This window comes from Chelonoidis abingdonii, chromosome 2, assembly GCF_003597395.2.
Source record: "Chelonoidis abingdonii isolate Lonesome George chromosome 2, CheloAbing_2.0, whole genome shotgun sequence".
NCBI lineage: Eukaryota > Metazoa > Chordata > Testudines > Testudinidae > Chelonoidis > Chelonoidis abingdonii.
This window is the reverse complement of record NC_133770.1, coordinates 187357467-187370767: the sequence shown is the minus strand read 5'-3', so window position 1 is coordinate 187370767 and position 13301 is coordinate 187357467. Positions and strand designations below refer to the sequence as shown.

The 13301-nt window shown below is 41.6% G+C and overlaps 1 protein-coding gene across 7 annotated transcripts in view; it reads left to right on the top strand.

Moving 5' to 3' along the window:
- Positions 1-13301, top strand: part of KIF13A (kinesin family member 13A) — a 132391-nt gene that overhangs the window by 95460 nt on the left and 23630 nt on the right. For 5 of the 7 annotated variants that reach the window (XM_075062864.1, XM_075062863.1, XM_075062861.1 and 2 more), the window contains 9 exons: positions 1104-1255; positions 1392-1524; positions 1619-1765; positions 2660-2698; positions 4287-4386; positions 4703-4829; positions 6255-6310; positions 7553-7677; positions 9135-9311. In XM_075062864.1, coding sequence (XP_074918965.1) covers positions 1104-1255; positions 1392-1524; positions 1619-1765; positions 2660-2698; positions 4287-4386; positions 4703-4829; positions 6255-6310; positions 7553-7677; positions 9135-9311 — 1056 coding nt within the window. The remainder of the gene's footprint in view (positions 1-1103; positions 1256-1391; positions 1525-1618; positions 1766-2659; positions 2699-4286; positions 4387-4702; positions 4830-6254; positions 6311-7552; positions 7678-9134; positions 9312-13301) is intronic. The other 2 variants (XM_075062867.1, XM_075062862.1) reach the window with 1 other exon arrangement.

Below are 13301 nucleotides of genomic sequence, written 5' to 3'. Positions count from 1 at the left end.
GTAGTCATAGCTTGTTATAATTTAGTTGTACATTCAAAACAGTTGTCTTTAAACTTGTAAAGAAACACCAACACTTATGAGATTTTGCTATATATGAATTGAAGGGTTTAATGATATCAGTGACTTAGAGAGCATAAACATAAGGCTATTTATAGCAGGGATGGGCAAACTTTTTGGGCCAAGGACCACATCTGGGTGGGGAAATTTGTATGCGGGGCAGGGGGTTGGGGTGCGAGAGGGAGTGCTGGGTGTGGGAGGAGGTATGGTGTGCAGGAAGGGGTTCAGGGCAAGGGAGTGGGGCAGAGGAGGGGTACAGGGTGTATGAGAGGCTCAGAGCAGGGGATTGGGGTGCAGGAGGGGTGCAGACTGCGGCAGGGGGTTGAGGGGTGGGGTGCAGGAGAGGTTCGGGCTCCTGCCTGGCACTGCTTACCTAAAGCGGCTCCAGGGTGACAGCAGCGCGCACTGGGGCCAGGGCAGGCTCCCTGCATGCTTGCCCTGGCCCCACGTTGCACCACTCCAGGAAGCGCTGCAGCCCCTGGGGAAGAGGGGGTGGGGTTGGAGGGCTGTGTATGCGCTGCCCTTGCTGTGCCCCCAGGTACCTCCCCTGAAGCTCCCATTGGCCGCAGTTCCCCGTTCCTGGCCAATGGGAGCTGCGGAGGGCGGTGCCTGGAGGCTAGGGCAATGCACAGAGCCTTCTGCCCCCCCCCCCGCCCCCCGGAACTGCAGGGAAGCGATGCCGGCCGCTTCTGCGAGTGGTGCCGCGTCCGCAGCGCCACGGGGGGGGGGGGGGCAGTCCCACGGGCCAGATCCAAAGCCCTGAGGGCCTGGATCCAGCCCGCGGGCCATAGTTTGCCCACCTCTGATTCAGAGTGTGGTTGAAATATTCATAACGTTAAAATGTTGGAAACACACGTGTATGGATTCTTGAGATTTGTCTCAAGTCTTCTCTGCCCTCAAGGCCCTGCCTGTGAATCTAAGGCTTCTCATCCAAATTGTTACCTCTACCATGCAAGCAGAGACCACATTTGCTCTGCCCCCCATTGCAAACAAAATGAGAAGATTTGATTTGTTAATTGGATACAGTTCCCCTTCTCTGTTTCCAGGACTATATGGTGAATGTCACAGAGGAATTTCTGGAGTTCATTTCAGAAGGAGCTCTTGCTATTGAGGTGTGGGGTCACAGATGTACTGGCAATGGCAGCTCCATTTGGGAGGTTGATTCTCTTCATGCTAAAACTAGGACACTGAGAGACAGGTATGAATAAGCTACAAGGAATGATTCCATCAGCTTTCTAAAGAGATTAGGGTAAGGTACTTGCAGTGTTAGAGAAACTTTGTACTCTTACTGATCTGAATTACAAATGTTGCTTTTTTGGGGTGTCTCTCTCTAGGTGGAGTGAAGTAACTCGCAGAATAGAAATGTGGATTTCCATACAAGAACTAAATGAGATGGGGGAATATACAGCAGTTGAACTCCATCAGGCAAAGGATGTAAACACTGGTGGGATTTTCCAGCTTCGGCAGGTACTGAGTCCTTTTCCTGCCCTGTTAACCTGCTTTGAGAGTATTCTTAAAATGTTGTTCTTAATTTCTCTCTTTCTTCTGGTCATTTGTTCAGGGTCATTCTCGAAGAGTTCAAGTGACAGTGAAGCCTGTACAGCATTCTGGAACACTTCCGCTCATGGTGGAAGCCATTCTTTCTGTCTCTATAGGCTGTGTGACTGCCAGATCAACCAAACTACAAAGGGGGTTGGACAGCTACCAGGTAGAGCAACTGGTTAATGCACCGAGTTAATTGTTGTTTGCTTTGCTGTTTGAGAACCTCCTTAAAATAGTTCAAGTTATAAAATCAAAATGGAGGCCCGAGTATTTTAATATAATCACATCCATACATAATATTCTGTTACTTTTGCTCACTTTAACAGATGCCAGATATATATGTGTGTGATATCTGCCTATAGGCCCAAGTTTGTTCCTGTTGAAGCCAGTGGCAGAACACCTACTAATGTCATTAAGAGCAGATTTGGGCACAGAAATACACATTACCTATGTGTGTATATACAAACATTTAATGTACCTATCAGTTCACTATAGAGCCACCTAACTTTCCCTTGCCTGTTTACGTTTGCATATATAATAGAAGTGCTCAGTCATAATGTTAGATCTAAGGGCTTGTCAATATTTTGTACAATCCATTCTTTTCAGGGGCTCCCACGACTACCATAATAATGTTGATCTGATTCCTTAATTCCTGCCTACTGTCTGGTGTTAACTGTTCTCTTTAGAAATTTGACAGCTCATTGTCTGTTTAAAAACTTGTGCAATATGTATAAGAAGTCAAAAATATTTGAAAAAAAAAATTTAAATATACACTAACAACAATACTGATATCACAGGTGAGATGCTAAGATCAAGTAAGAAAATTGAGACCAGTACTTTTATTTATTAACCACTGTCATATAACCAAACAAAAATGCAATGAAATCAACTAATTGTATGACTCTGGTGATTAAATTGTATAAATGCTTTGCCTTTGTACCAGTTTGTGAGTGATGGAAATGTTTGGGGTTTTATTAGTATGTGTTTTTTTCGGTATGCTGTTTTTGTCAAGAAAAATGCATGTTCTTTGTGTTTTACAAAATTTATTTTCTCCTACCAGAGAGATGATGTTGATGATGGTGATATGGATAGTTATCAGGTATTGCTGCTGTTGCTGTATATCCTGTGGCATGGGGCACAGCTAATGCTAATAGCCAGCAACTTTAAAGTGGATAAGAGTATTGGAGCAAGCAAAAGCAGCTTTAAAAATACATTCTCTGCATTAAAAAGACTGCCTGGGCTATAAAAACATTGCCATTTCAGTACATATTATATTATAATTTACTTTATAATCTTACACTTCACTTCTTTTTTCTATAGTATTTCCAACAATCAGATCTTCTAACTTCCTGTTACTTTAAAAAATAAATAAAGCTTAGCAACTTTAATATTAGAATGCAAATACAGTTTCTTACAATAAAAACATGCAACCTTCATTAACATTTACTTTCCAGAATTTACATCATAGGTATGTTCTTTAAAAAGCAAACTCCTTGTCTTTAGAAAATGTATTACTGTTTGAAAATGCTAATAGAGAGGCAGAGTGGAAGTGCTGTGAAATTAAATATTTTAATGAGAAATTTTGTGTTTTAGGCTATCGAAGTTTAGTTTTAGCTTATCTAAAAAAATAAAAATGTTAGTCTGTATTTTGTATTTTCAGTAGCTTTAGGGATGTTAAAATTTGGAAAGCTAAAAATATGCATCACCAAAAGGTAGCATTTAAAAAGAATAAGAATAAATGCTAAAAATGGAAATCATATTCCTGATATCTTCCTAGCTGTAAGACTTATATTTGATTATGGCGCTTGGAAGAAGCAAAACGTTATTCAGGCATGGGTGTTGACATCCCTTAATATAGCATAGTATGTTCTTTAATAGTCTTCAAAATGTCAGTTTAGGTACTAACTTCCTGCGGGCTGTTTGTGTGCTTCCTGACACCTTGAATCACAGAGAAGAATAGTCCAAGTACACCTCTACCCCAATATAACTCCTCAGGAGCCAAAAAATCTTATCACATTATAGGTGAAACTGCGTTATATCGAACTTCCTTTGATCCACCAGAAAGCACAGCCCTGCCATCCCGGAGCACTGCTTTACCGCGTTATATCTGAATTTGTGTTATATTGGGTCGTGTTATATCGGGGTAGAGGTGTATTCCTGTGATGTCATAAAGCATGAATGCATGATAGATTCTCTTTGCATGGGGAATTTTTTATTGCACTGATGGCAGCTAGTCACAGAATTTTATGCAGGTTTAAGGATATACTGATCTGTCTGCAGTCTTCAGGAAAACACCTGGCCAATGTATAATACCTATTTTCCCCATTCCACTGCATTAAACAGTTTGGATGCCACTTCCCTGGTCTTAATACTTACCTGTAAATCACAAATTCTGTATATGAACATCTTAGAAATGTTGACAGCATAAAAATTATACAGCAGCTGGTATAGTTTCAACTTTTCATGCTTTTCCTTTTGTAATTTGAAGCTTGAAAGATACTGACCTTTAATTCCTGGATGGTGTACTGCTTAATCAGTGTGCATGATATAAATGAAAGCTTCCTGCATATTAATCATGCAAAAATTTCCAATAGCATTTCTGATCACAAATTATCACATACAGTTGTATGTCCTTTCTAAAGATCAATATGATATGTTCAGGAAAATATTTTCTTTCTCCACATTAGGAAGAAGATTTAAACTGTGTGCGAGAAAGGTGGTCTGATGCACTCATAAAACGCAGGGAGTACTTAGATGAACAGATTAAAAAAATCAGCAATAAGCAAGGTTTGTATCACTTGAAGCTTAAATTCTCTTTGTACTTTGTCCCCCTTTCCAAACATAATTTCAGTTGATGTGAAACTTAGAATTGTGCTTAGCACATTATTTAGAATAAAAAGGTTTTTTTTAAAAAAAAGTCACAAACTCAGAGGAACTTTTTCTAGTAACGTTGAAATTTATGCAGTAGTTCAGATTTCAGTGTCACAAGTCTACATAGTGTGATTTATAATCTAGTGATAAGCTGTAATTTTGTTGTAGGGAAATGTGAACTACAAATGCAGTTTAAAATCATACATCTAATATATTGTCTCTTTCACTGTAGAGAAAACGGAGGATGAAATAGAACGGGAAGCACGGCTACTAGAACAGTGGATGGGACTAACAGAAGAGAGGAATGCAGTTCTTGTCCCAGCCCCAGGCAGTGGCATCCCGGGTGCGCCTGCAGATTGGTATGTGTAAATAGAGCTCAAGAATACAAAACCCCAACATCTTTTTTTGTATGTGTGCATAGAAAATTAAGTGGTGAAATTTGAGGGTCTGATTCACCACTGTTGTATTCCAGTGTTACACTAGCATTAATTGGTGTGAAGCTGGAAGAACAGTGGTGAATCGGGCCCAGAGTCTGTAATATCCTAATATGAATATAAACTTGCCTCAATAAATTTCCTGTTTGATGCTTTGCATTGGATAGAAAAGGAACTGCATCTGAACTTCCTCCTCCAAGAGCAAAGAACTGTTCAGCAAGATGTAATTAAGCTAACTTGTAGAATGCACAGTATATTCAGAATCTGAAGGAAAAGTTGCCTAGCTAACTTGTTATACAGAAACTCTTAGGTAACAATCCTGTAGTTACAATATGAGCAGTAACGTTAAATCTAAGCACTTGTTTTCAGGTGGTTATAACTCTGAATACTACCCGTAGGTTGAAATCTTTCATATGTTCATTTTGTTGGCTCAAAGACAAATTATAGAAAATATGTGGACCAATTTAAAAAGGTTTTGTTCCCAACTCAAACACACACACAAGTTGCAGAGGCTTTTATTTGTACTCAGATAATTAAAACTGGCTTTAAGGAGAAAAAACCCAGACTAAAATCAAACCTGGCTTATATGTAGTCCACGCTTCTTAAGTTTGGAAAAACTTGGATAAGAATAATTGTTCTATTTGACTGAAACTAGCGTACAATCCCAGGTAGGCAGTCCTTTGTTAGCAGAAGGCTGGATTAGATGATCTAGTAGATTTTTTTTCCCATCTCTGATTTCTAGGTTCCTGTGACTTTTCCTTCTCAATTTAGATATTGTGTACCATTTAGCCAAAAATGTACACATTGATATAAATGCTATGGCATTTAATTTCAGCGATTAGTTACACACACACTTACTTGAAAGTCTGTTCACCTATGTGTATGAGACAATTGAAATAAACAAATAATGTTTTATTTTAATGTACTAGGATTTGACCCCTCTTTTTTTATTTAAAAAAAAAAAAAGATGAGTTAATTGTGTGGGGGAAAACTGTTTAACAACATGGCTGAAAATGTGTATGCACAGAACAAGTCATTTAAAGATGAAGTTCCCATAACTGTTGAAATGTGCCACATCACCATGGTGGATGTTTTTATTTAAGCTATACATATAGTCGTCATATATAGAGGAATACAATATGTATAATAGGTGGGTGAATTACTAGATCTGTGGGTACTATAACTTTGAGTATCCTAATTTTTTTCAGTGCAGTTAAATTCTCCACCAAAATGTCTGAAGGTTTTAATCATTGGATGCATTGTATGTAAATACTGCATGGATAGCTGCCTGTGTGGGTTAGCTTATATATTTATTTTACCATATTGACAGCAGTTTGTTCTTACTTCCAGGACCCCACCTTCAGGAATGGAAACACACATACCTGTCCTTTTCCTTGATTTGAATGGTAAGTTGTACCTGCATGTTAGGAAATTTCTTTAATGCTGTTTTTACTGAAATAATTGAATTCAGCTCAATAAACTGGTAAATAAAGGAGTGGCCCTGAAAGGCAGGGAAAATAAAAACTTGAGTTATGCCTCTGATTCTGCTATGTTGTACAGCTTTTAGAAGGAAAAATCCTTTTTTTCTGATTTCACAGATTGGTGCAAATAAGCAGAGAATAACTTTACAACTGGGACCAAATAACAAGGGATTGTAAGAGACCTGAAGGAGATTTTCCTAAAAGATACTTGAGGAAATTTGGTGCATTATAATGCCACCAAAAGAAGCAGGGCTTAAACTTAAGATCGACAGCAGATAGGTAAATCTAGTGCAAGTTTCAAAAGGTGCCTCAGTTCTATCTGCAAGAACATATTTCTTTAAAGCACTGATTGAAAATTGTCCATGTGCTATTGAGAAGTTATGTTGTTGTTTTTGCTCTCCTTCTGGTTCAGAAGTAACTATTGTTTAAACTGCAAGTTAGTAGCATAATTAAAGAGTTTTATGCCTAATACAGAGTATTTGAAACTTCTCCCAGGGAAGTGACCGAGTTCTCCTACTACTAAAGGACTACTAAAATGACTTAGTGTTTGTTCTTGAAAGAGATGGCATCTCTTAGCTGAAATTTGGTTTATATCTGAGGGTTTGGGGAAGTTAGCAGGTGGGAGACAAAACTAGATGTTTAGGAAGAACTACCTGATTCAGTGGAATATTACAAAACTTACTTGACTATGACCCTAATGTAGTCTCGTGTGTAAAATCAAATGTCCAGATACTCTAGTATTCTAGTCTCCTAAAGATGCCTTGATACCTCAGTGATGGTTGTTATATGAGAAGCTAACTGGTTACGATGAATGGATAGATAAAAAAAAAAAAAAAAAATTTCAGACCCTGCCTGGCATAACACATTAATTCCTGAGCCTCTAAAAATCTAGTCTAAAATTTTGTTTGGGTCACAAGTGAGAATGAATGTTATGGTCTCAACCTAGTTTTCCCTGGCCCCTTTTGTGTATGTTGCAAGCTTCCCCACAATTTGGTGTATTAGTTATGATTAGCCAACACTTAATACAGTATGAAAGAGGTACAAAATCACCTGATAGGCCTTTGTAACAATTCAGGCCCTTATAACAATTCAGACTTCTATTAATTTATATCCTTTGATGTAGACCTAACTTTTTCATTTGTGTTATTTGTGTGTTGATTTCATTAGCTGATGACCTCAGTGCCAATGAACAGCTTGTAGGTCCCCATGCATCAGGAGTTAACTCAATACTGCCAAAGGAGCATGGGAGTCAGTTCTTTTATCTGCCAATCATAAAACACAGCGATGATGAGGTAAATTACTAATAAATCTCCTTCCTGGCAATTGCGACTTACGTTCATGCTTGCTTTCTGCTTTGTGTTTTTATTATGTATTTAATTCTTATGACTAGTTAAGTATCAAATTAATTATAAATGTTTATTAATTTATTGTTAATGTTAATATTTTTGGTGCCAGGGTCATTCTTTCAGCCTTCAGACCATGCAGTTACTATCCATATTTATAAAACTATAGTCATGCGTTCTATTGCGCTTTTCGTTGGAGTAGAGTTGCTAACAAATTCAGTTTCTGGTAATTACATTCTTTAGCCCCAAATTCTTTTATGCAGTTTCATTTGGATGAGATATTCCTTGTTTCCTGTGCTATATTGATGTGTGATGTCAAACAGCTGCCATGTCCTCCCTGGAATTAGCTATATTTCAGTGGTGGATGAAGTGATCCATATTAGATTTTTTCAGTTTACAGGTGACCTCTAAAGCATTTGAAAAATACAGGGTTTTTATCTCATGAACAGAAGATATGAAGGTTGTTGATAAAGGTTATTTTTATGTCTCTTTCTGCTTTTTATCCTAGAAATACCATGAACATCTAGTGCATCCTGGATTTTGTAGATTTCTTTGGGATCTTAGAGAATGTAAATTTTTAGCTCTCATTGCTTAACTTAGAGAAGTGGGGGATGTTGAATCTTTTTGGAAAAGACTTTTTAACTGTCTAAAAACGCTTTCCTCTCTGCGTTTCTCAATTTGCACCTTCATAACTCTTGTCATAATGTCACTTAGTCTCTAGTCACTACAATGTCTTCCAAACGAGATAAGGCCTTAATTTCTAAAGTAATAAATAGATTATTTTTCCTGTTGTGAGTCATGTCTATTTGTAAAAGGTTTGGGACCATTCTAAGTGAAAGGTGCTCTATAATTGTAGATTAAATCTGGAGTTGTACTTGATTTTTCACTTGTTCCACCTTCCATGCTATCTCATTTAGGCATATATCCTGAGACCTGCTCCCAGGATGAATAACTTGGCTGGGTTGTAGTGGGGATGCCTGCGGAAGGAAAAGATCTTTCATAGGATGGAAGATGCAGAGGCCTTTGTGTGCCCTTCTGCTATGGCCCACTCCTAATGCCAATTGAATTCAGTGAGCTTTGGATCAAGTCCCAAGTAAGGGACAACCAGAGGATTCATGTAGCGAATCCTGTGGTCTCTCCCTTCACTTTAACCTTCTGCTTGCAGCTGTGTATAGATCCCCGGTACACATGGGCTGTGCTCTGCACCAGGATCACATGCTCCAATGTGGCCTTTCAGATCCTGACACATCCATGACACTTCTGCTCCTAAAGTGCCCACTATAGCTGTTTTTCTTTCATTAATGATGTTACTATTTCTTGTTAAATTCTGGTAAATTTTAAATTGAAGTAATTGACATTCATTTTCTTTTTCTTCTTTTGCTCCACTACCCAATTTGTCCACTTAGGTTTCAGCCACTGCTGCTTGGGATTCTTCTGTCCATGATTCAGTGCATTTGAACAGGGTAACACCACAAAATGAAAGGATTTACTTAATAGTGAAGATCACTGTGCAACTTAGTCATCCTGCTACTATGGAATTAGTATTGCGTAAAAGGATTGCAGCCAATATTTACAACAAGCAGGTAATGAGTTTTATTTGTACGTTCCTATCTGCTTATATAGCTCTTAATTTCATTGCTGTCTTGTTCTTGCCCTAGTATTATTCCATTTTGCAATTGGCTTATTTTTCTTGGCTCCTAAGCCTCATTTATCTAAAATGGTCTCTTAAATGAGAAGATTTCAGTTAGTGATGAAAGAACTCACTGTTGATCTAGGTTCCACATGGAGCATGGAACAAGATAATACTTTTGTTGACAACCTACAATATGAAAATTATGGTTGCTATATAAATTAACTGTTAGGAATCAAAATTATACTTCTTGGAGAAGTGTCCTTATGGATGCTCCATTGTAGGTGTGTGCGCACCCCCACGCTGTCGATCAGAGAATTTCAGTAGCAGTCTGTCCTGCCTGTGCATGTATGGCTCCCTGCTTGCCACAAGGCTAGCCAGCTTGTGCAGGCATTTATTCGCTGCCTCGGGGAGAAGCACAATCCACAAAAGTGTGGTTGGTGCCAGCAGATAAAACCCAGGTCTAGGGAAGGTGTAGCTAGGCACAATAACTCACCCTGCTGCGCCTCCTGCTGGTCACCCACGGAATTAGCTCTCCAGCCTTTGGACCCAGGAGTGCCTTCTGCAGGTCGGTGTCTCACCTTGCTGCTGGCCCCATGCCTCTCCCAGCCCTCAGTGCCCTTTCTGCTGGGGTTCTGCCCCCTGCAGTAACCCACAGTCTCTCTGGGTCTCCCCTCCCCAGGGAACCCCCAACATCCTATCCCCACTGCGCCTCAGTCTTTGGCTACTGCCAGTCACTATCTAGCCCCTGCTCACTGGGGCAGACTGCAGTATAATTACCATTCATCATTGGCAAGGAAAGTTTGGACCTGCTGCCTCTGCCTACCCTTGGGCTGCCCCATTGCAACCCCAGTACCTTTTTGGCCCTTAACAAGGCCTGCAGCCTGGGAATTTTCCAGGTTGGAGCTCCCCAGCTCATCTGGCCTTTCCCCAGCCCTGCTCCACTTTAGGTACTTGGTTCAGCTTCCCAGAAGCTAGGCTCTTCTCCCTCTAGAGATAGAGAGAGACTCTTAATAGCTCCTGACCCACTGCTGTCTTATAAGGGCCAGCTGGGCCCTGACTGGGGCATGGCCACAGCTGAGGCTGCTTCCCCAGTCAGCCTTTCCCCAAGACTGCTTTTTAATCCCTCTGAGCAGGAGCAGGTGACCACTCTGCTACAGAAGGACTGAGAGTTAAGGCTAAAACTCCTGCTGATGGAGTTGGTCCTTCAGTTTCCGGAGTCCCAGAGTGAGAGATCACTGCAATCTTCTATGTTGAGGGCAGATGATTCTAAGGAAATGAGCTACTCACTAAGGACTGGTAAGAAGACATCTGAGAGTCACCATAGTGAGCCCAGATCAAACCAGAAACGTTCTCTGGCTCTATCAGTATCTTCTGTACCGATGGCATGAAGCCACCTAGAGTCAGTACCCAGGGCATGGACAGTACTGAACCGACAGAGGCAGTCGGAACGCCCAAAGACCCAGTGGACACAGGCAGAGAGATACCAGTACCGAGGTATCTGGTGATAAACATAGACTATCTGCCCCAGGGAAGGCTACATCAATGAGGTCACCAGCACTGATCCTGGTGTGCGTGGCACTAATGGACCATACAACCACTAATGGACCATACAACCAGGTCCACATCACCAACTCCCTCAGCATAAGCTCCTCAGCACCAGCAGCCTTCGGCACTGATACCAGTACCATCTGCACCTGTGGAATACAGATGCGCATTGGATCTCTTGGTTAGGGTGACCAGATGCCCCGGTTTTATAGGTTCAATCCCGAAATTTGGGGCTTTTTCTTATATAGGCTCCTATTACCCTCCAACCCTCTGTCCCAATTTTTCACACTTGGTCTCTGGTCATTCTGCTGTGGGTATGTGTTGCACCAGACTCACCTCTTCTCAGTACTGGGGCCCTGACACTGAGCTCACCAGCAGCAGTGGACACAATGTCATCTCCACACCTCACAATGCCTCTTTTCCATTCAGACTGATAGTGAGCCAGAGGAACTAGGTTCTTGCCAATTATTACCCACCATAGACCCCAGTCCCACCAAGGATACCAGGGGTGCCACCTCGGCCCTCAACCTCCTTGGTGTGGGCAACCGTAGTTCCAGCCACCACCTCCCTACCCACAATGGCCATACTGGGACCCCGGCAGGCCCAAAGATAACAAGCCTCACAGGCCCCTAGCATGATTTACCAGCAGGTAGAGAGACGTTGTCCTTCAGCAGTGACATCAAGGGCACCAGACCCTCCTGAATTCTTGCAGGAAGAACAGGAAGTGGAGGTGGAAAAGGAAGAGGCTCCTCAAGCCCACCTCATTATCCTCACGTGACGAGGAGGTGGGTTCCCCTCCCCCCCCGCCTCTCTGGCAGATGACTTTTGGTCATTCCAGGACCTAACTCAAAGAGTGACTGAGACCCTACAAGTACAACTTCATGGTGTTCGAACCTCATCATAAACTGGTGGAAGTTCTTCCACCTCCGCCAGGGTAGCCCTCCTTGAGGCACTCCTAGACCCTGCTAGGGTCATATGGAAGACCCCAGCATCCATCCTGCCAACATGCAAGCAGCCAGACAAAAAGTACTATGTGCCAGCAGAGGCTCACAATTTTTATTCACCCATCCACTTCCAAATTCTATTATGATGGTCACGATCAATTTGAGGGGTCGCCAATACCAGTTTAAATCTATGCTGTATGACTGAGATGGGACGTGCTTGGATCTGTTTGGCAGAAAAACCTATGTTTCCAGTTTCAGGTAGCAAACTATTAGGCCTTACTAGCCAAATATGATTATCAGAACTATGCAAAATTAAATTCCTTTATTGACCAGCTTCTGGATGCATACAAAGACCAATACATGGCTATCATTAACAAAGGCCAACTAGTGGCGAAATGTCTCTGCAGTGCATGTGGATGTGACCAAAACTGCAACGCAATCAATCTCCCCGGCAGCGGTTATTGGGAGGACGTCTTAACTCCGTTTGCCCAGCTTCCCTAAGCAGAACCTCCCCTTCGAGGGAACAGAGCTATTCACTGAGAAGACAGATGCATCCCTCCACACACTAAAGGATTCTTGAGCAACTCTGAGATCCCTGTGGGATATACAAGCATACAAAAGAAACAGTCCTCAACCACAGTTCAAGCTGAGATCATCATAGTACGTTCTTCAGTACTTGTTTGAGATCATATGAGCCACAGAGAAATAAATCAAAATTCTCTACGTTCAAACAATTGGGGCCACCACCACTCTTGTCTCAGCCCTCAATTTCAAAGCGACGCTTTTGATGGGTTGTTCGAGGTACCGATAGAATGCTTTCCTTACAGTTGCACGTTGGGACACCCCCCCGTTTTCTTTTGGAGATCACCTTTCCCCATTCCGCAGCAGCTGTGAATGGATAACCTCCGACAAGCAGGTGCTGGAAGTTGTCCAGAATGGATGTATCATCCACTTCTCCTTCCTTCCCGCTTCCAAACACCCTTCCCTGTCCCTTTTCAAGGACCCTTCTCATGAGATTCTACTACACCAAGAGGTGAATCATCTCAGCGTACCCACACATCTCAGGGGCAAAGGCTTCTACTCTTGTTACTTCCTGAAATCAAAGAAAAAGGGAGATTGGAGACCTATAGTGGACCTCAGCCCACTGAACAGATATGTCAATGATTATCCCAGTGTTAGGAAAAGGAGACTGGTTCTCAGCCCTCGACCTTCAAGATGCATACTTTCCCATTTCTATCATACTGAGACACAGGCATTACCTCAGGTTCACACTAGGCCAGGACCACTACCAGTACAGAGTACTCCCTTTTGGCCTCTCATTGTCTCCCCCCCCCCCCCGGGTATTTCTTCCAAGGTCCTTTCGCTGTAGTGCCTGTCATAGTATTCTTTCCTCAATCTGGAACCTTAGAGTCCAAAAAATGAGGTACTAGCATGAATTCCTCTAAGCTTAA